The sequence below is a fragment of the Haliotis rubra genome, unplaced genomic scaffold (genome assembly GCF_003918875.1).
Source record: "Haliotis rubra isolate DU_JTF1 unplaced genomic scaffold, ASM391887v1 Scf274, whole genome shotgun sequence".
In the NCBI taxonomy this organism is placed as follows: Eukaryota; Metazoa; Mollusca; class Gastropoda; order Lepetellida; family Haliotidae; genus Haliotis; species Haliotis rubra.
In genome coordinates this window covers 770,264-795,099 of record NW_025766825.1, presented here as the reverse complement: position 1 = coordinate 795,099, position 24,836 = coordinate 770,264, and the positions used below count along the sequence as shown (strand labels likewise).

General features: G+C 39.4%; 1 protein-coding gene across 2 annotated transcripts in view; it reads right to left on the bottom strand.

Moving 5' to 3' along the window:
• The window catches only part of LOC124280792 (POU domain, class 2, transcription factor 1-like), a 56,601-nt gene extending 41,632 nt beyond the window's left edge, over positions 1 to 14,969 (bottom strand). The window contains exons 1-2 of one of the 2 annotated variants that reach the window (XM_046716765.1): positions 14,885 to 14,969; positions 276 to 373 (exon numbers count right to left, since the gene is read on the bottom strand). In XM_046716765.1, the coding sequence (XP_046572721.1) occupies positions 276 to 353 (78 nt within the window). In that variant the 5' untranslated portion in view covers positions 354 to 373; positions 14,885 to 14,969. Of the gene's footprint in view, positions 1 to 275; positions 374 to 14,710; positions 14,825 to 14,884 lie in introns of those variants that run through there. The other variant, XM_046716764.1, reaches the window with a different exon arrangement.
• Positions 14,970 to 24,836: the final 9,867 nt, after the last annotated feature.

The following is a 24,836-nucleotide window of genomic DNA, read 5'->3' as shown; positions in this document are numbered from 1 at the left end:
TACTTTGTATTTAAGGATACGTCCTCTTGAGACATGCACGCGAGTATGTTGTTTACATTGCATTTTTTGGCTTGATTTAACAAACATAACAAAAAGAAACTTACTTTCTAAAGTTTCTTTTGATTCTTCATTTTTATGAATATCAATTTGTCTCCCGAGCTCATCGATAATCGCAGACGCAAGTGAGATCAATCGATTGACCGATTATTTGATCAATCGCACCAGCAGTAATGACAACGCATTGTAACAAAAACGAATTAGTAAGTAGTACTCACGAGGTTGAGAGGTTTCATGTTGTCATCCGCTCCTTCTTGTCCCCCGTCGCCGGAGCTCTGAGCAACGTCGCCGTTCATGCCAATGCTTCCACCACCTCCTGGGAACAGAAACGCGTTTTTGACAACGTCTTCAACACCTCCTGTCAAACACCACACTCAATGTCTATTGCCACCATCAGAGCCGAAATAATTTCATTATTACAAATTTATCCGACGTTTTAAAAAATGTGAGGCAGGAGGTGTGTCATATCTTGTGTTTTATTTCGTTTAGACAGCTTGATTTCAAAATTTATGTAAACACAAGAATCTGCTCTGAGGCAGGGTGTGAAAAATTTTAAAAAATCTAAAAGTCAATCTACGAGGGGTGATTGATAACTTCTGAGCCTTATGTAAAATGATTTATTTCCACATATAACTGGAATATTGCTGAGTGCGGCATAAAACTAAACTCACTCACTCTTCACAGTTCATATGACATTATGGTTGTCCGAGTCAAAAAACGCTTTGTTCATATTTGGGAAATATGTGTGTCTGATGGAGACTGATTAATTGGTCAATACGATTTGTATTCTGATACAGTATTCTCTCAGAAACTCATATTCTCTCATTTTTAGCATGACAACTATAGTGCGTTTGGCTCAAAAGCGGACCGATGAATTGCAATCTAACTCAAAAACTAAATAAACATGTAATACTCAATGAAACGCTGATCATAATCAAAATATCAGACCAACTCTGTGATTTGTTTGCAGAATTTATGTCCTAAAATTAAAAAAGTTGTTTAACAAACTATCATTAAAATATTGACACAGTTCACTATTTGTTACGAGGGAGGAGTGCAGAGAAAGGGACAGCCAGGTGTTAGAGAAGCACGTGCACAAGTGCCGACAAAGTTATTGATTCATTAACCTGTGCTGTGCCGTCTCCATCCTTTCTCGCACACCCGGCTGTCCCTTTCTCTGCACTCCTCCCTCGTAACAAATAGTGAACTGTGTCGACATTTTAATGATAGTTTGTTAAACTTTTTTAATTTTAGGACAAAATTCTGCAAACACCTCTCAGAGTTGGTCTGATGTTTTCATTATGATCAGTGTTTCATTGAGTATTTTATGTTTATAAGTTTTCGAGATAGATTGCAATTCATCGGTCCGCTTTTGAGCCAAACGGACTATAGTGGTGGTCCGATTAATTGAAATAATCGAAGATTGGTCGCAGTAACTAAACGACTAAGCAGTCGATCATGTTTTCTCATAATCGAACACAAACAATTTGGGAACACTTGTTTGCATCAACAATAGTTTTCAAAAGGTTGATTTTGTTCGTGTAGCCCAGTGGTTAAAGCATTAGCTTGTCATGCTGAAGGCCTGGGTACGATTCCCCACATGGGTACAATATGTCAAGCCCATTTCTGGTGTCCCTGGATGACGTTGCTGGAATATTGCTAAAAGCGGCGTAAAACTAAACTCACTCACTCACTTGAATTTAAAAATGGGTAACACCCTGGCCCCAGTTTCGTTAGTGAGGTAAAACCCTGCCAACCTTCTGTCCTCTACTGGCAAACAAGGATAAGTTGAGCACCGACCTGACAATTGACCCGTATTAGCATGTATGAGTGCCGCCCACTGGCGCCTGCCATTGTTAGCGATGGGGCCCCAGGTTGTCAGTGATCAAGTGTGAATGGGTGAAGCACGTGGCCTGTCTCAGCAAACACCGAGTTCGACAGTGGGAAGTTATAGATATGTTTAATTCTCTCGAAATATATATCTCTATATCCGAATATTACCGACGTGCTACACTGACCACGTAAGAGTCTTATGAGCAAGGCGCATGCAGGTACTCGCAGAATCAATTTCATCGTCATGCAATGCACATGCACTAGCCTACATCTGCTCCACCTTTCACAAACCAAATGGGTTTGCTCATTGCTGTGCACTGCCTACTTCTCGTAACGCGTTCTCTGCGCCGTCCAACTTATCCTGGTTTGCCAGTAGGTAGACCCTCTACCCACTAGACCATGGAGGTAGCCATATAAAACATACCCAAGGGGAATATATATTCAAATCAACTTCTGTATTATGAGGAACACAATGTTGCACAATATATTCTCACTCCATAAGGCAAATGAAAGCTATGAAGCAGAGTGAGTGAGTGATTTTAGTTTTACGCCACTTTTAGCAATATTCCAGCTATATCATGGCGGGGGACACCAGAAATGGGCTTCACACATTGTACCCATGTGGGGAAATGAAACTGGGTCTTCCATGTGATGAGCAAACACATTAACCACTAGGCTACCCCACTGCCCCATGAAGCACGATTATTTCCAGACCGCCGCCATATAGATGGAATATTGCTGAGTGTGGTGTAAAACTAAACTCACTCACTGACTCTCTCATGAAGCAGAGAGTTATAAGTACTATAATATCACCATGCTGATATTGTATAAAGTCTTAAAATGGCATTAAGAAGTGAAAGCAATGAGGTCACTCAATGCTAAATGCCTTTCAAGGATTACAGATACTGTCAGAATTAATTTTTCAAATTCACCTTTAGAAAAAAAGAGTTTCTCAGAAAAATAAGGATAGAAACTTTTCAGCAGCTTTCAAACTACACAAATCCCAACAAATCCCAGCAATATCTAGATACCTATCAGCAATCACACACACACACACCTGTCTCAGGTAGTTCTGCTTACCTGGCTGAAACTGAAAGAACTCGTCAAGACGACAAAAGGCCGAGGACCATGTGTTTGATCCCAAATGTTTAACAAAATTGAACAGTCAGAGGCAGAGACGACTTTTCAAAAGGCAAAAAACAACATTAATATTAATATCGTTGCTGTGTCTGGCACTTCTGCCACATTCATAATTCATACAGAGAAACAGCACTAATCTACATTATTCTGAATAAATATACAAAGATGAATTACATACATATCTGAATTACATATATTCAAATATCGGATGAAAAATAATGTATTGATTATTAGCAGCGAGCACAGGAAAGAGAGTTAGTGTGCCCGTCCCACACTTTATACAATATGTAATAAGTAGTTTTGTATTAATAGTATATCTATCACTATAAGCAAGGTCGCCATAAATGACAGAAAGCCGATGTTACCAAGTTCATAAAACTGGAACCAGAGTCCAACTAAAGGGTGATAGGGAACTTTGACATGGACATCCGGTAAAATCTTCTTTGTCTCCAAGTGCATTTAGTAGACATGGAGAATCTCACCTGAGTGTCTTTTGATATCAAATATATCTCATCACGAATTGATAAAGTCAAAAAAATATTAAGATATTTTTACTTTTATGAACGAGTGTTAATATATTTGATATCAGAAAACCAGGGTGAGATTCTATTTATCATCCAAAATCACTCTTCTTTGGTTTTCAATGAAAAATGGGCATCTCTGAACACAGTACTGCCATTAGACTTGCAGTGCAGCGATGTCATAGCATTGTGATGTCATCAAGTTCATGACGTCATAGCATTGTCAGGGCAATGTACAAAATCTACTGTCAAAACGATGTCTCCTAGGAGATACCAGAACACCAGAAATGGGGGACACCAGAAATGGGCTTCACACATTGTACCCATGTGGGGAATCGAACCCAAGTCTTCGGTGTGACAAGCAAACGCACTGACCTCTACACTATCCCACCACTCCAGTAGTTTATTATGCTTATGGAGCACCCCCTAGCCTTATATTATGAACAGTCCCGAATTCAATTACCGTAATCTACATAGCAAAGTGGATTTATGAAAAGTAAATCCACAGATAAGTTAATGTTTGGTATATTGTTTTCACTATCTCATTCTCAAACACCTTTGACAAATCAAAGGTTTATGGGTAAAGATAATTATAAAGGGTACACATTGTGCAGCTAATCTGTACCGACAAGCTGATTCACTTCGATTTGATTAGGTCAAGCAGCTAAACACTGCATTGAGATTGATAAATACTGACTGACTGAGTTTGGTTTTAGGCCGCTTTTAGCAATATTCCAGCAATATCACGGCGGGGGACACCAGAAATGGGCTTCACACATTGTACCCATGTAGGGATTCGAACCCGGGTCTTCGGCATGACGAGCCAACGCTTTAACCACTAGACTACCCCATCGCCCCGACTGATAAATAAATAAAGACACAAACAGGAAGGAAATTTCTATGTTTTTGCTTCATAAAGGATTTTTCATGTGATCCCTTATTTGTTTCCCTCAATATATTTTGTTGCGTCCATTGTCAATTTTTATGCATATAGGACGCAGGAATTCGCATCCTGTAAATCCCTGGGATTGTCTGGTCAGGATGCGATTATCTACAGATCGGTAACAGCAAGAATATTGCTGAGTGTTTCATTAAACTAACGGTGGGCTTGTTTCCATGCTCAATATACATAATCAACCAAAAACAACTATTAACATTAATGTTGTAACATCCCTGAAACTGCATGCATCAAGCTATAAAAATATGTTCCATAATACTGAGACAAATATATTTGCTTGCTTATAGCACATCAGTTTTACATGCACATTTCAGTCAGTGAGTGAGTATGACTTTCAGTGAGTGAGTGAGTGGAGTGAGTGAGTGAGTTGGTGTGAGTGAGTGGGTGGCTGGGTTCTGAGTGAGTGAGTGAGTGAGGCTGGTAAAATTTAGACCTTTTCATAACATAATCACAAGGACAAGCAACTATGGTAAAAGTAACAAAAATAAACAGTAACAGATGCCCTAAACATATATTGTACAGCTACAGTTTGACAAATACAATTTTTGTTTACATGACAATCAAGGTTACAAATTCACTTATGGGGAAATACAAGGGGTGCAGTAACCACGTTAACAGAAGTATTCTACAAGAGAATGTGCATTATCATTGTAGATGTTGATGTTGATGGCTCATATGCACAACATTTTGTGATTTATTTCAGGTACAACAAAAATTTATTTCATATGGTTGTTGGACCCATAAACCAATCGAAAAGCAGTAATCCTAAACAGGCCACCATTAACGTCAGATAATCGAAACATTTTATACTTTGTGGAACAAATCTACTCATAGTTATTGTTTGGTTTCTTTCTTCTACTGGGACGGTGGGGTAGCCTAGTGGTTAAAGCGTTGGCTCGTCACGCCGAAGACCCGGGTTCGAATCCCCACATGGGTACAATGTGTGAAGCCCATTTCTGGTGTCCCCCGCCGTGATGTTGCTGGAATATTGCTAAAAGTAGCGTAAAACGAAAACTCAGTCAGTCAGTGTTTCTTCTACTTGTTGTGCACCATATTTAGCAAAATTTTAGCTGTCAGATAACGGACTGTAAATAATCGAATCTGGACCAGACAATCCACTGACTGATATCATGAGCCTTAACATGTACAAGTAAGTAAGTGAGTTTAGTTTTACGGCGCACTCAGCAATATTCCAGATATATGGCGGCGGTCTGTAAATAATCGAGTCTGGACCAGACAATCCAATGATCAACAGCATGAGCATCGATCTGCGCAATTGGGAACCGATGGCATGTGTCAACCAAGCCAGCGAGCCTGACCACCCGATCCCGTTAGTCGCCTCTTACGACAAGCATGGGTTACTGAAGGTTCATTCTAACCCGGACCTTCACGGGTATGCACAAGTAAGATATCAGTGACATCAGACTCAGAGAGTTTAACCCTGGGGAGACAACCTTGAGTTGTTGAAGATGAAATACTAACAGTAACACAGCATACTTATTCAGTCAGCTACTTCTTGTAATAAAGAGAGTGAGTGAGTTCAGTTTTGCGCAGCTTTTAGCAATATTCCTGCAATGTCACGGCGGGGGATACCATATATGGGCTTCACACATTGTACCCATGTGGGGAATCGAACCCGGGTCTTCGGTGTGACGAGTGAATGCTTTAACCACCAGGCTACCCCACAATAAATAAGCAATGGTCAGCAGGATAAGTGTACGGTTTATGTTTTATTTGTTGTTTAACGCCATGCTCAGCAATACTCTGTAATCTTCAGTCTGTAAATAATCGAGTCTGGACCAGACAATCCAGTAATCAACAGCATGAGCATCAATCTTGCAATCGGGATACAATGACCAGTTCTAATCCGCATCTTCACGGGTCTGATAAGTGTAAAAGAGAGTATAAGAGCCACTTGGATTTGCTCTAACTGGGATGTAGAAGAGGATGTGTGAGTGAGTGAGTGAGTTTAATGTAATAATGATAATAACGTGGGTATATATATAGCGCTACATCCAGGTACTAATACCCGCTGATGATGCTACAATAGTATAGGAGAAAATAAAGTGAACAAGTGAACATGGAAAGACAGAAAAAGTGGGGTTTTAGAGAAGATTTAAATGTGTCCAGAGTTTCATCATTCTTGATGTGAGTGGGCAGGTTGTTCCAGAGACTGGCGGCTGCGTGTTTGAATGATCATTTCCCATAGGAGGAGAATCGAACTTTAGGCCACACTCCGGCGCAGTGATGACACAGCATAACATCACTGCCACAGGCTTATTTACATATTATGTGACCAGACTTTTCTCTTGTTTGTAAACAAACGTGCATATTCATAATAAGAAGAGACTGTCCTTTTCGGTGCGCTCTTCACAATGTTTTACATTGTTACATATATATTCTTCCACAACAACGACAGTAAGGTTTATGACAGTAGAAGGATCGCTACGCAAATCGAAACAGTGTTACATGTTTTAGGATATTTCCTCCGTGAAACTAAACCATTCTATCAAAGATGTTTAATTAGATGTGTAGACTCGTCAAAAATAAAAGAGTTAAGAAATATGTACATTATATTGAATTGACTGTGTAAGATATGACAATTTCTGGCCTGTGGCAGAGGTACTATGCTGGCTGGCTGCATGGAACTCTGGCTCGGAGAGTGACTTTAGGCATGACAAGTAGCTGGTGATTCTGGGATCGTAATGGTCGGGTTGGGATGTACTGACACAGAAGACTGGAGAGGTATTCAGGTGTAGCATTCAGCAATGTATTCAAATTAACAACAATCCACAAGGCCACATACAACAAGCAACATCATAACAGGGTTTTAATCTGACTTACAACAATGGGGTCCAGTGAAATGTGCACTAGTGCCTAAACAAATGTTGTAGTTCCGATTACCCAACTGACCCTTTGAATTCTGGTGCCGACCCTATTTAAAATATTTTGTTAAGCGAAATTCAGATTTCAGATACCATAGTTTTTTCCCGGCACCGACAGACATCGGTCATTCTGATTGAGAAAGTTGACATGATGGCCACAAGCTTGATTGAATAAACAATTACACATTGATAAATGTGTTATTAACTTTGTAATTTAATTCTACAAAATTGTAAAACAAATTAAAATTCTACCCTAAATTTTAAAGAGGTGAAATAGGAACCACAACATTTCTTTCATTTGGCCAAGGTACGCTCTCGGTATTTTTTGTGCATCTCTCCAAACGCTGCATTTTGGGTTTTCGGCATCCAATCGCTACATTTGGGCTTACTGGATGCACAGTTGTGTGTCACAAAAAGCCCTGGCACAATAATGCAGGCATTTACAGGACGTGAATTCCTGCGTCCTCTATACTCAAAAAATTTACAATAGACGCAACAAAATTATTAGCGCATCCACAGGGACGCAGAAAAAAGTCCAAAAGCTGTTTGTAAAAATTCCAATCAAGTAACAATAAGTTATTACAGAGTTTGCTACTAGCTGGGTTATGGTATCATTTGCACATTTAATTACTGTGACAATGTGATGATCATGATACACAATAAAATAACAGTATTAATGATAATATTGAAGTGTCTGAGACCCCCATTTTGTAGTCCAGGACCCCTGAAAAATATGAGTATGAGTCCCAGGGGCCCTCAAATACAGGACTCCAGGTTTATCCCTGATAATGGAACCAATTTCATCAAATGATGGAGGAGACTCAATCCGCATCCTTATATACACATTATATGTCAAAGCTGCAAGAACAGGGGGCATAGAACATGGCTGGCAAGTGATGATACAAATCTCGTCTACAGGTCTACACGCATTTAACTATATCTACAGCACACCCCATTTCTTCCCTTTAAAAGTTCAAACAACTTAAGACTGTCAGTACAAAATCACAACTATCAAAACAGAAAACATTCTTTAACTGTACCTTAAGTAAAATTTAAACCATACAAAAACATATGAATATAAAATAACTTTAGAGGTACATATATAGCTCCTCATCTGTTACTCTTGTCAGACAAGCCCCAATAAGCTGCATGCATGGTCTGCCATACACAGTACAATCGACTGCTTCAAGCCCTGTATCATTCAACCTGCTCAGAGCAAGACGCTGCTAACAGGGTGTGGGTTACTTGGATAAATCTACTGCATACCGAATATGTAAATAACACCTGTCGAGTTAATAGTAACCCGGTCAATCTGTGCTCATAGAATGGGATTATTTCATGTCAACAGGAAGGTGGTGACAAAATTCTAACAAGGAAGGAAAAACCAATCCCTTCTCGGGCAATGACTTTTTAAAAGCTGGTAGGGGCAGATATGCAAATACATAAGATCATATGAGTATAGAAACAGAATGTTTTTATGTTTAATCATTTAATTCCTTGAGCTTCATCAGGTGTGCGTAGATACACTGCACATATAACAGAGCAGACGTCCTGCGAACAACTATAAAACTTGCCCGTCATAAATAGTAAAGGTTTATGTTTTATAAAACTAACGGACAAGGTGAATATGCATGGAAAATATACCAAGTTCTTAGTTGTAGAGGTGTGACAACACAGAAATTTCACGATACGATAGGTACCGCGATATCTTGGAATGATACAATTCAATTCGATTCGATGCTTATCACCACATGCCATCTTTAGATATTTTCTTTTAAAAAGTATATTTTGATAGCAAGTAACAACGTAAATTTTGACATAACCGTCAATTTCCAGTGAAAATTAACAAACATTATGGACAACGATACATATAATGATACCAAAAAATGTATCAATATATTTATCGTCAAATAAAGTATCACAACTATCGATACTACAACATATCGTCACAGCTCTATTAGTTTGCTTATAGATAGTTTCCACTGCAGGGCTGGAAATAACTTTAAAATTGCTAGTGTACTCCGGTACAGTGGCACAAGTAAAATCACTTGCCCTGATAATTTTTCCACTATACTGGCCAATTTTCTTGTTGATTTTTTAAATAAACAACATAATTAACATTGGAAAGTCAACTGGACACTGGTACAGTGTAATATACAAATATGCTTGCCCGACAGAATAAAAACACTGGACTCGGGCGTCGGGCAATGGGTTATTTCCACCCCTGCACTGTATTTAGATTACCTGCAGTACAGAGAATCTCACCTGAGTGTCTTCTGATATCAAATATATGAACACAAGCGTATAAAACACAATGGCTTGAAAAAGAATTTTTATCTTTTGTCCACAAGTGTTACCATATTTTATATCTAAAGATACCAGAGTGAGATTCTATTTATCATTCAACTTTTCAGTTTGTAAATAATATTAACCAGTGACGTGGGACTATGACAAGCTGGAGTACAGCTAGACAGCTTCACTGGCAGAGAGATTAGTGATGTCATTTGATTGTGATGTCACAATGGTCTGCAAACCATTGTGATTGAATTTCATAATAGTGAGTGAGTGAGTTTAGTTTCCGTCGCACTCAGCAATATTCAAACTATATGGCAGCGTTTTTTAAATAATAAAGTCTGGGCCAGACAATCCAGTGATCAACAGCATGAACACTGATCTACATAATTGGGATACGATGACATGTGTCAACTCTTTTATAATAGAAATACCTCTGATAAGTGCTATCTCAGCTCCAGGACATTCCCTCTCTAATGACAAATATTTATATCATTTGAACTGACTGACTGAGTTTGGCTTTACGCCGCTTTTAGCATTATTCCAGCAACATCACAGCGGGGGACACCACAAATGGGCTTCACACGTTGTACCCATGTGGGGATTCGAACCCGGGTCTTCGGCGTGACGAGCCAATGCTTTAACCACTAGACTACCCCACCGCCCCATATCATTTGAGGATGTAACAGAAAAAACATTGAAGACATGAACCTGGGATTGTGTATACTACTCAAACACTTGATTCTATCATATGACTATATTTAATCTGTCATGGCATGTCTTTGAATGGCATTTCGGAGGATACACATAAGGAAGAGAGTTTTTATGGATGTCAACACCTTTATTATGAGGGAGTGAGTGAGTTTAGGTTTACGCTGCACTCAACAATATTCCAGCTATATGGCGGCGGTCTGTAAATAATTGAGTCTGGACCAGACAAATCAGTGATCAACAGCATGAGCATCGATTTACGCAAATGAGATACAATGACGTGTCAACCCAGTTAGTGAGCCTGACCACCCGATCCCGTTAGTTGCCTCTTACGACATGGGTTACTGAAGGCACATTCTAACCCAGACCTTCACAGGTAAACCAGGGTTCGAAATACCCTATGTATTAGCGTGCCACGGCACGGTAAATATCGAAATGGCACAGATAAAAAGTGTTCTTGGTGCCCTTATGGCACGCCTAATTTTTTTAGAGACATAGCACACCTGTAGTCATTTAATCCCCAAACAAAACACTTAAGCAAATGACAAACAAGCAAAAGCATTTATTGATTTTTACGCCCAGGAAATCACTGGAATTATTATGGATGATGTAAAGAAATCTGGTTGTTTTTCCATTGAGAGTGGGGGTGGTGGGGTAGCCTAGTGGTTAAAGCGTTCGCTCGTCACGCCGATGACCCAGGTTCGATTCCCCACATGGGTACAATGTGTGAAGCCCATTTCCGGTGTCCCCCGCCGTGATATTGCTGGAATATTGCTTAAAGCGGCGTAAAACCAAACTCACTCCAATGAGAGTTTTGTGAGTACTGATAGTTTGGTTAGTGAAGAGTAAATTGTGTATGTTAGATGTATTGAAAAAAGTGAACCTCTCACACGATTCTTAGCTATTAAAGATGTTGGGAAAGCAGAACAACTGTAACATAAGAAAGCCATCTTAAACAGAAGACATATCAGTGATAACAGAAAACTGGTTACATTTGTTGTTTTCTGACAATAGATTTCAAAAGATCATCATCCTTGCTACAGTCATTGATTCTAAAAACCTCGGCACACTTGATTTCTGAAAGGCACACCTAAAATATTTGCCTGGTGCCCTAAGGCACACCTAGAAAAAAAAGTATTTCTATCCCTGTAAACCCTTTATTATGAGGAATACAATGTTTCGGAGCATATCCTTACTCATTCATCTGTTGTGTTCCTCATAATAAAGAAGTTGACATCCATAAAAACTCTCTTACTTCTGTCATGCCATGAACTGTACATATGAAAGAATATGCATCCTAAGGATTATACAGAGGTACAGATAAGTTGCGTATCTGCGTAAATTACGCAAATATTTATGTGAAAACTCAATTCCTATTAAGTCTATTGCGTACAAGTACGCTTGAATTTTTTGCAAATACTCAATAAATGTGATCTTACATGCGTGCACACAAAAATGTCAAATCTTAGTTTGCGTACATGTGGATAGATAAAATAACTTTTATTGAGAGGTTCTATTTCAGGACATGAACTATTGCAACTTGCAGTCTTTCTGATCCAGGGGTGGAAATAACCCATTGCCTGATGTCCGAGTCCAGTGTTTTTTTCTGTCGGGCAAGCAAATTTGTATATCACACTGTACCGGTGTCCAGTTGACTTTTCAATGTTAATTATATTTAAAAATATCAACAAGAAAACATCCGGTATAGTGGACAAATTACCAGGGCAAGTGATTTTACATGTGCTACTGTTCCGGAGTACACTAGCAATTTTAAAGTTAATCCACCCCTGTGATCGTTTCTCATATTACAGATAAAATATAAATAACAAACGCAAACAACTTTATTATATTTTTACAATTAATGGAAAATGGCAAAATACCCAATTGAGTTTGAGTGAGGTGAGTACAATTTGTTTGGTTACTCAAAGGAAACTTAGGATACCCAATTGAGACGAACACAAGAGAGTATATAACTCAATGACCCAAAAAAGTTATCTATAGCCCTGATTATACTTAAGACAGTGATTTTCTTCTTCTAACAACTACTTTTCAGAAGAGAAGAAATATACAAATTTTCATGGTAATGTTGCATGTCATTTCTGTCAGTGACTGGAGTAGGAGGAGTGAGTGAGTTTTACGCCGCTTTTAGCAATATTCCAGCAATATCACGGCGGGGGACACCAGAAATGGGCTTCACACATTGTACCCATGTGGGGAATCGTGTTTAACCACTAGGCTACCCCACCGCCCTGACTGGAGTAGGAAATAAGTGGACATTCTTCAAACCAAACTAAAACCTATTCATTTCTTTGTTAGAGAGGACCAGTCCAGCCATTGCTATTGGGGGCGGTGGGGTAGCCTCGTGGTTAAAGCGTTGGCTCATCACGCCGGAAGACCCGGGTTCAATTCCTCACATGGGTGCAATGTGTTAAGCCCATTTCTGGTGTCCCCCGCCATGATATTGCAGGAATATTGCTAAAAGCGGCATAAAACCATACTCACTCAACCATTGCTATTGTAGGTCTCTTTGCTGCCATAAGCAAGAGGCAGAAACTGATGCACTGACCGTTGGAAATTAGGAAAACAAACCAGTTATTGAAATACAGACACAAATTGTTTAGAACTTAGTTTGTACAAACAATATTGATCGCTGTTGGACATTATTGGAGTTATTATCATATTGTTTGCAAAAACATAAATGATGCTGTTGGACAGAATTGTAGTTGATATTGCATAACACCTTGTTAGGCATAAAATTATTGATTGCTGTTGGATATTATTGGAGATGATGCTCTTTCTTCTTATGATATATGATTTATGATATTCATGAAATAAAACATAAATTTCTTTCATTTAATAGTCTCTTTTGTTAACTAATTTATGAGATTGTTAAGCAAATCATGCCTATGTTCAGTATACACAGAAATAACATGATGCATTCAAATTAAGTGCACATTTATTTGAAAATTGCCATAATAAAGCATCGGGTTTTACGATCATTTGCCAAGTCTGTGCAGTATAGAAATATAACAAATATGCAATTATGCTAAACATATTTTTCCTCTTTCTTAATAGAATGGCTAGAATAATCACCCAAAGACAAAAATAGCAGCAAATTTATGTACATGATAATTAAACAGTGATAAAACACTATGATCCTATGTTTATCACGGAAATATCCAAACACTTCATCCAAATTCATTGAATACTTTATTTGACATATTTCAGCTGACACACCAAAGAATATTGGTCAAGCCTAACAAAATATGCCAGAGATAAATGAAAATAAAATAATTCTATTACATGATCTGCGTAACAAGCACTCTGATTTCATCAATAACCTTATTATTATCCACTATCATGAACACTTTTTGAAATATATATTTCAAGTGAATTAAGAATTGTTTTAATCTTCTGCAGGGTCACATTTAATCCTTTTGCTGGATTATATGAACCAAAGATATTACATCTCACCAAATACAAATGACACCATCAATAACCCTATTGGAACTTTTATATGAGGCATAAATATATGATGTATTATATATACATTTTGACTAAAAATGTGATCTATTTGTGTACCATAACTGGTCCACCTAGTTCAGAGAGCAGAAAGGGTTGCATTCCTTGTTTAAATTGTTAGAATGTAACTGGGCCGGCCCCTTGACGTATGAGGTCATCAGTGTCGATAGAGCGGCCGTGGTCTACCCGTCAACTCCGCACCAACATACCTTCACAAGCTATCAGCGTTAATGTTTACATCGCAACACATGACATCGCTGTATATACTAAAGCGGGTAACAGAAATAAAAGGCGGTAATAAATGACAAACAGCCAAAATTGTGTAAAATACGCAGCTCCTTTAGCAATCGACCCTCATTTTCAGACCCCTGTCAACCTATTTTTTATATGGGACAGTGTGGCTCTCGCTTGACAATAGAACTGTCAAACCAACGCTGTCTACATGCCCACTATTTAAACTTCGTCTCTGTTGACAAAACAACGTGCATTGTTGGCATCGAAAACACGTGCTGCAATAGTTTGTGTTATTTTCGTTTGACCTGCATTTGCATGCATACAGATAACGCCGCGCACACACAAAAACACCCTCACAATATTTCACACTCAATGCAAATTTGGACGGGCACCTGCAAATGCCAAAAAATACCTCCATGACCCACCGAGAAGAAATTTATTGTCAGTTAAAACCGACTGACACTCTAATTAACGCAATTAAGCCGATAGTTAATGAAGGAAAAGGGCATATATTATGCTAAAACTGAAATATGAATATGTAAAAATCGTATTATTACCTGGCTTTTCATTTGGGGACGACGCGTGCTCCGCCATTTTGAATAATAAAATCCTACAAATTAGTCTCCGGCGCACTACGGAAACTAATTAGCTCTAAATATGCACAACCACAAATGTCTGTTGAAGGTATCACACGTCATAGCATCAGAAGGATATTGAAAAACAAAGTATACCTTTCTAAACTCCACTTGGGAAAATCTTCTACGCTTATAATCAAGCCCTGGCTGAGAAAATCGAAACTACTTTATTATTCCGAAATGTGCCGATGAATAAATTGTCCCAGTGTACCGTTCTCCTAACAACAAGTAAATGCTTCTTGTGTCAAGGGTGGCCCTCTACTGAACCACAAGTGATTTCTCCCTGCGAAATATTGGCACTTTTACTGATATTGTCACTCTATTCTGCAAGTGTGCGCTTGTGTATTATGATGTAAATGTACAGGAATCTGAATTAAGATTCAAATCATCACTTAGGAACAACAAACAGAAACACCAAACTTTGTATTAAATAAAACGAAAACAGTGTTGATTTTATTAATGTTATTGATTTTCTGAAATACATTTAAGTTGTGTCAAATTAATGTCAGTATCAGAAGAATTTAAAAAAGACACCAGATAGAATGACTTCCACATCCCGCAACCATCACCACGCATGAATTGAATGATAAAAATAAGATCCTCCGCTATTAAATATGTGATCGTTTGAAGCCGTTGTTACGTCACTGGATTCTGACACTGACTGATCATGGCGGCACAGAGTGGCACTTTGTGGTATATTTTCGGCACCGTCCATTGCGGAGTAAAATTAAATTACTTTAATCCGTGTGTCGCTAGAGATATAATTCGTATATAGCAAGGGGCCTTCCTGACGATTTATACAAATCAGTATCCAATTTGAGAATATGCAGCATTCATACGCTGGTTGACATCTGATTGACAGTCACTTGAAAGAGTGAAAAGTGAGAATTCAGTTTCTCCGTATATCTTATGGGTTGGGCCTAATTCAACGGTAATGACGTCACATTGACTGAACGTCAGAACAAAACATATAACGTGACCTATTCCATTTCCTCGCACCCGTGAAGGTCCGGGTTAGATCTTCAGTAACCCATGCTTGTCGTAAGAGGCGACTAACGGGATCGGGTGGTCAGGCTCGCTGACTTGGTTGACACATGTCATCGGTGCCCAGTTGCGCAGATCGATGCTCATGCTGTTGATCACTGGGTTGTCTGGTCCAGACTCGATTGTTTACAGACCGCCGCCATATAGCTGGAATATTGCTGAGTGCGGCGTAAAACTAAACTAAACTCATTCACCCATTTCCTCGCCTCGACTGTTGGTGCTTACTGTTATCTTTCAAAGAAAAACAATACACAAACAGCGTCCATTATCAATAACAATTATTCGTGCAGCAGCCAATCAAATGCGTGCCCATAAATTATATAACCCACAATTCAATAAAAACGTATAGCTCAAATACATTACTGCACCGGGTGAGTAATAAAAGCGTTTATTACTCACCCGTTGAAGATATCACTGTTTAACAAATCTACAGTGTTATTACATGTGCTATTACACATTGTGTAATAACATTGCGTGCTGCCTTAACTATTTGCACTCACGTGACCAAAGTAACGTCAAAACAAAATGTGACTGTCATTTACAACACATCTCAAAGTCGCGATATTCAACAGTTCTTTGATCGGTTGCGTGTAATAGAATTTAACACAAATAAAATAATAATACGTTGGTTGAAGCCATTTGGTCCCTTTTTCATACCCCCTTGTATATATTTAAATAATCAAATTAAGTAGATTAACGTTGACAATCATTAATGAAATGTATTCATACGCGTTGCCCGTGGTGTGACGGCGTAATGCACTCGTTCTGTAAGTTGAACTCTGAGATATTATTTGCTAATGTTGGGTGACTAATAAATAAAATGCTAAACGATGCCCCGTGTAATACCATACTAATGAAACTCGTGAATGGCATAGGTAGCTAACTCGCTCGTTTAAGGAATATGGTATTACACGAGACATCGTTTAGTATTCTCTATATATACGCAATAATACTAATGCAAATATCGCTTCGCACACCAGAGAACTACATCACCCGCATTGTTGACGTCATTTGAAAGATATTGTGACGTAGGGTCAAAATGACGTCACACTAGAAACGGCGGTGGTCACCAGTGCAGTTTCCCAAATGGGAGCTAAAAATGGGTAAAAAGGAAAGTATTGCCTACGCATGTGTATTATACTCGGTTTACGAAAGCAATACCAGAATTCACGTTTTGTAAATTTAGTTTGACACACTTGCTTCTATAACAATCTCTAGACGTATGGCAATAGCCGGGTGTTCGGGGCTTTACCGAAGAATGTACTTGGAGTTACTAGTAATCAATAAGCATTTTATCTGGTAAATGAATGTTTTGACCTTTGAGCTACCTCAACATGTGCCAAGATATACCGCAAGTGAATTGCATTTTGAAACCCAAGCTTAGACGTGGATCGACGGTCATCAGATACACTCTTCAAAAAATGAAACGCATAGGCGATTTTGAGAATATTGGCCTCATGTAGCTGCAGCAAAAACAATACAAATATACTATTTCTTTCCAAAACGCCATATTTGTGTGATTGTAAACTGCTTCAGCACCAAAACGCGACAATTTCAACTTTTTCCCTTCTTTTAGAAGCGTTTGAAAAAAATATTCGCCAAAACGTCATCATGTAAACATGCAAAGCAAAATGCAGGTGCAAGTAAGCGGAAAAGCATGTTGTATCAATCACCATACAAAGGCAATCGTTGTGTTTAATTTTGTCATTCGTTTTTGCCTGGAAAAGAGGAAATCATCATGCCACGACTGAGTGCCGCCAATCGAAACATCGCCATAGGCCGCCTTGAAGCTGGGGAGTCGCAGTCTGCAGTTGCCCGACATTTCAACGTTCATCACAGCACCATATCTCGCCTTTGGGATCGTTTCCTGCAGTCCATTTCCGCTCAAGATCGCCCGAGAAGCGGTCGTCCAAGAGTTACAACCCAAGCCCAGGACCGCTACATCCGGGTTGCTCACTTCCTTCATCATCTTGCCACAGCCGTGGAGACTGCACAACGCATCCCTGGTTTGAGAATAAATGTCCGACCAAACTGTCAGGAATCGACTGCGTGAATGGAGGATTCCACCAAGAAGGGCAGTTGTCGCCCCTGTTTTGAGAGACTTCCATCGGCGCAATCACTAGCGGTGATGTCGCAGAGTCCGGAACTGGAACCTTAGAAACTGGAGGCTAGTCCGGATCAGTGATGGGTCAGTGATGAATCACCATGTCTTCTTTACCGGCGAGATGGACGACAGTGTGGTTACTATTTACCGTCGGAGAAATGATCGTTTCGCCCCCAACTGAATTCCACAGGTCGACAGATTCGGTGGTGACAGTGTCATGGTGTGGGGTGTGATATCCAGCACACAAAGATCTGATCTAGTGGTGTTTCAGTGGAATATGACAGCAAATCGGTACATCAAGGAAGTCCTTACAGGTCACATGCTTCTGATTACGGATCGACAGAGGGAGTTGTACCAGCATGACAACTACTTCACATATACAGCACGCGTCACAGTCTGCTATACCTTACCAATTCTAACGTCAATGTCTTGCCATGGCCTTCCTGATCACCAGATCTAAACCTGATAGAACAACTATGGGATGAACTCGATCGACGTGTACGTCAACGTCAAAACACGCCTTAAATACCCCCCACAACTGGTCATCACATTGCAGGAAGAGTGGGGAAGAATTCCGCAATAGGACTTCGTGGACTTATCCAGTCTGTGCCGAGACGGTGCCGAGCAGTAATTGCTACTAATGGTGGCCATACAAAGCATTGACTTTGACGCCATCTTGGGGACTCAAATAAACAAAACACAACAATAAAGGCTGCTGCTGTGTTGGCGAACTATAGAACTATTCACCTTTTTTGCCATTGAAATTACATGAAATAATTGCTCTAAACTAACGCAATAACGTCTTCTAAAAATGGAAGAGAGTAGGAATTCATATTTGCTAGTAGATTAGTGTGTCCATGAGATTGAGTGAGTGAGTGTGAGAGAGAGAGAGGGAGAGAACTGCAGTTTTTCTGAGACAGCATTAACAACCTACTTTAGCTCATTCATTTTATGGGAAGAACTCCTTTTTTATAAAATCACTTGTGACGTCATCAACAGTTATCATTACGTAATATATGCACAATAAAACCTATAACGTCATGCTGATATGTACGCATCGCAAAAGAATGAAAACAAGGGAACAGTTAATGGGAATAATTATTTATCACTACCCCATGGCAGTACATCATTATGTGTTAAAATCTCCCGAAGGAAAACGTTTCACGGACTAAGTTTGTGAATAACGGATGGCCGCTATGATGTCGGAATATCAAGATGTAGGGCCAACTCTGCAAACAACTGATATACTAGAACACAAGATTATGAAATAGTTTTGTACATTAATGACACCTATAGATTACAGACGTGAACCTGGTTGCTATAACACAATGCACATAAACCACATTTTCGGGCATAATCCCCCCCTTATGTCATGAATATTTTATCTAAAATTTCAGTTTGAGGCTGAAGTCTAAGGTCGATTGATTCTGTAGAGAAGAAAATCGCCTAACAACAGTTTAATTGGCGTACCCAGCAAATATGATTCAAGTGCTGCAGACACCACGTGTTTTTTAGTTCCATTGCCTCGTGTATATCGAAAATGGAAGTAAATGGTAAGCTTACTTATGCAGTAAGCACCAGGGCCCTTATTCTCGAAACGTTCGTAGACCTAAGAATTCTTAACTTTGATCGTAGCCAATGTGTTATGAATGGGCTTAAGAAGTTCGTATGGCTACGAACGTTTCGAGAATAGCTAGCCATGGCCCCGTTCCTCAAAGCGATCGTAGCGCTAAGATGATCGAAAGTCCCATACTTTAACATAGACTTACGACTGTCGTAGCGCTACGATCGCAGTGAGGAACGAGGTCCAGGGCCCCGTTCCTCCAAGCGATCGTAGCGCTAAGGTGATCGTAACTCCCATACTTTAACATAGACTTACGACTGTCGTAGCGCTACGATCGCTTTGAGGAACGGGGCCCTGATCACAAAGTGCGGCCGTACAGTGTTGATGGTATAGATTTTACAGCTGCTTCTCACGGCTGTTACTGGCTGAAACGTGTACATTTCACTCACAACCTTCAGTTCCCATGGATACGTGGACATTAGAGTTTCAGCCACATGTATAAGTCTGGGAAATCCATGTCAGGGTATCTCAAAGGGGAAGCATTACGAAACTAGCATTACACACGCACATCGACCTTTAATATTTGCATCACCACTTTTCCAAACTAATTGCTTAAAGCACCCACTTCGATTCCCCACATGGGTACAATGTGTGAAGCCCATTTCTGGCGTCCCCCCGTCGTGATATTGCTGGAATGATGCCAAAACTAAAACTCACTCACTAATTCTTGTTCTTTCATCAGGTAAATGCTGATGAAAAGTGGATCTATTTATGTTATACCAACTTCCACATCCCTTTTAAGGGCCGTGACGAACATCATACGCGTGTGTGCAATACGTGCAACAGTCTTGTACAGGACGTTTAACCTCATATCATATCACAGGAGGGTAAAAAATACATGGTAACTTCCCAGTCTAAGTAAACTTAGGCTCAGTAAGTTTACTTAGACTGGGTAACTTCTCATTCTGCCTACACTAAAAAGTCTTACCAACCTCTTAGTTAAAGGGAGTGGTGGGGTAGCCTACTGGTTAAAGCGTTCGCTCGTCACGCCGAAGACCCGCGTTCTATTCCCCACATGGGCACACTGTGTGAAGCCCATTTCATGTGTCCCCCGCCGTGATATTGCTGGAATATTGCTAAAAGCGGCGTAAAACTCACTCACTCACTCACTCTTAGTTAAAGATCACATATACTCTAGGGGGGGTACAAATGCATAAATCATTTAATGGCATCGTTATACATGAAACCCAGTCAATAAAACTACTCATTTCGAACCTTAATTAACTTAAATCGACCTTTTTGACAACACTGCACAATTCTCTCCCGCGAATGAAATTTCAACCAATCAGAGGGGCGCGCGTCTCTGTGACGTAATGTGAGGTATTGATGTGAGCGGCGTTGTAGAATTCATGTACATTTCCGGGGGTAAATTATCTTGTTTACAGTTTTGTCTAATCCTGAAATCGTGACAAATGTTGTGAAAAATGAAAGCTTTATGTTTTCAAAATCTACTGTGGTTTAATCTTGTCGCCTGCTTTTCCTAGTTTCCGAGTTACAACTTGTTTTCATAGACGATACTGTCAAAATCGCTTGGTGTCATAACGGTTACCTGTTGGCTAGGTCTGGCTTTTGTTCCCATATTTACTCGGGTATTAAACCATTTATGTCACGTGATTTCAATATGGTTAATTCAGTGGGTTGGCATTTCGGTACACAGCTGAGCAGACTCTAACATGTCCGGAAGTAATTCAGACAGCGACAATATTTCCATTCAATCTTCAATAAAGAAACAATCGCTAGGCCTTATTTGTTCGATATGAAACAAGTTTTTATGGATAACAACTTCGTTATTTCGTGAGTCGCTTTTAAAATACGTTGTCTTGCTACACTCTTGTCAAGCACGGGCAACGTCGGACTATCTATATCGAAACGTCGCACTCACGAAATAAAGAAGTTGTTATCCATAAAAGCTTGTTCCATATTGTACGTCTCAACTTCTAAAATGCCACTAAACAACTTATTTGTTCGAGCCAGACGCTAGTGAAAACGATGATCAGCCTCGTTCATCACGATCGACTAGTATCTACATAGTGGTGAGCGGACGTTAACCATGTGAATGTAGCAGGAAATCTATCGCACAACATTGTCAATTCGACCCCCACCTCGCTTCCATGGAAGAAATCGTTATATTACAAGTTGTGTCATGCAAAATCCTTTCGGTTATCAATCATATACATATTTGACTACAACTGGTAAGACAGTCAGTTTGTAACCACCTTGACAACGGAAACAAAGGATCTGTTTTTAGGAGGGTTTTATCTTTCATTTACATTGCAATCCTATAACAGAGATGCCAACCTCTACGATTTCATCGTAGTCGCTACGAATTTTAGCCTCTAACTACGCCAATACAACTGCACTAGAAATTCTACGAAATTTGAAGAAAATTCATTAAAATTTGGATATATAGACAAAAACATACATTTTTGCCAAAAAGAGTCGACAAGAAGAAATGTAATGCTGATAATTTGGAAATCGGTTGTTGGTGGTATGTGAAATTAAAGCTTCACTCTTGATTAGTGTCCTATTATCTTTCTCAGAATCCATCATGACTACTAATTTTATGGTCAAAATACTAATTTTGATCTTTGAAACTACTATTTTCAACACTTTGGGGTTGGCATCTCTGCTATAATTATCATACATTTTTTTTATTGAATTCATCATAAACTTACGTACAAAAGAAAATACACACCTGATGTTTTAAGATTTCCCCCACCTCCCTGGCAACTCCCTGCACAGTAAAATCACAACGCAATGGACAGTTTGTTTGCTAAATGTGAACAACTCCTTATAAAATGTACAGTTTGATTTTTCGATGATAATTGATAACTTACCGACGCTTTAAAGTCTAAACTGTGAATGAAGACCTAAAATAACTATATCTAACAATTGACAGCAAAAAAAGGCGTGTCTGCTGATGAGGATGTCATATTTCGTGTTGAAACGATCATTTTCCGCGATCTTGTTTCGACACTCAGGAGGGTGCCCTCGCTTAACGCGCAATTGCAATAAATATAGAGGGTGTCAAACTATTACAGAAAGATCTGTACACATCTAGACCCGTCTGCCATATAGCAAAACCTGATATACTTGCAAAATAATGAAAATGCGAGGGAAAACTGACCACTACTCTTGCGACACGTGTTCTTCTTTCACTGTCCAGCGAGGAAATGGAGTTGTTTTTGAGGCAACTCCACATTTCGCGTGGACATCGCTTCCACCCTGTAGAGGCGACTAACGGGATCGGATGGTCAGGCTTGATGACTTGGTTGACACATGTCATTGGTCCCAAATGCTTAGAACGATGCTCACGATGTTGATTACTGGATTGTCAGGTCCAGACTCGATTATTTACAGACCGCCGCCATATAACTGGAATATTGCTGAGTGTGGCGTAAAACTAAACTCACTCACTCAATTACGAATGCATAACATCTTCATCCCGTATTGAAGTCAGGTCACAGTTATCTACAACTATAGAGTTAATGCATCAGGGCCGTTCTTCCTTGCTTCTCTGTGTACTGCGTTAGCTGCTCCATGGTCCAATTAGATTCTTGTCTCCTTCTTCATTGTGTTTCAACACAAAAATTAATACATACGTGTAGAACAGATATTCATATATTATATCAGTAATTTGTGCATAGCTGATCTTTATATTCTTTTGAATATTTGATTATAACTGATATTTATACACACGTTAGGGACCGTTCATAATTTATGGCCTGGGTTGATGATGTTTTATGGAGAAGCATGTACAATGTGAATGACACACCCCCCAAAAAAAACAAAAAAACCAAAAACAAACAACCAAAAAAACATTAAAAAAAGAAACCCAAAACATACAAACAAAACAACAAAAAACAAAAACAAAACCCAACCCACACTAAAATGTATGTAGAAAGTAAATGAGCCCCATCCCACATGTCAATGACTAAATTACTGACCTTCCCCATAGTACATGTGTACAAAATTGATCTTTCCCTACCTCCCCAAAACAAAATGGGTGACCACCCCCGCCCGCCTCTACACACACATACCCTTAAAATCTCTCTCACACACACACACCAAAGCCATAAATTATTAGGGCGAGGGTGTAGCCTTGTGGTTAGTGGTTACTAGTGGGTTCAATGTGTGACTTTGTCCCTCATTTGCTATCATAATATTGAAGTAAACAAGATTTCATCTTTGTTGATCAGTCTATACTTATACCATCAATTGTGCATGCGGGTGGCGCAGCAGAGGTCACGAACAAGTCAAGAACTCTGGGATATCACCCGGGTACTCGCGGGAGAAAAACAATAACAAAAGCAATAACCAGCCCGCGGAAATTGCTCTGGATCAGTGCCCCTTTAATAGACATTTATTCACTGTACGACTGAAAACTTTAGGGACCGTTCATAATTTATGGCTAGGGGGATGACGATCATTTTTAAGGGTGTGTGTGTGTGTTTCACCCATTTTGTTCTGGGGTGGTTGGGGGTCATCAATTGTGTACATTAAAATATTTTAAAATTATGCTTAAAAATATGGGAAGGGGAAGGGGGGTTATTGATTTTGTTCCTGACAAGCAGGGAGGGGGGTACTTTTTTGGGGGCATTCACGTTGTACATGCTTATCCATAAAAATCATCATCACACACCCACCACCACCAAGCCATAAATTATGAACGGTCCCTTTATCATGGATATATATATCTCACGGGAATAATGCCATGCTTGGGCCACAAGATCTCGTTTTTGAGTGAGTGAGTTTAGTTTTACGCCACACTCAACAATATTCCAGCTATATGGCGGCGGTCTTTAAATAATCGAGTCTGAACCAGACAATCCAGGGATCAACAGCATGAACATCGATCTACGCAATTGGGATACGATGACATGTGTCAACTCAGTCAGCGAGCCTGATCTCGTTTTGAACATGTAACAGTTAATGAATGACAACAATAAGGATAAACGTTGCTTTGGGCCGTATTTAAACTACACAGACTGACAAGTTACAACTGAAGATTTCACAGTTCGACACCCACCCGCAGTGTTTTCAATAAAAAAAAAAGATATTTGTCGTAGTTGTCGGTAAAGCAGTGTCTAGCCTCGGAGATAGTGCTCCTTCGCAAAGTGATTTGTTGAAACGTCTTGAAAGCAAAAAATCAACAATTTCAATTGTGTCATTTTTATGTCGTTCCCATAATTTTGCAAATAAATAAAATACACATTTTATGTTCATTGCTTGTGGGAATGAATATTCACTGCGGAGTAATATTTTCTTCATCTCCA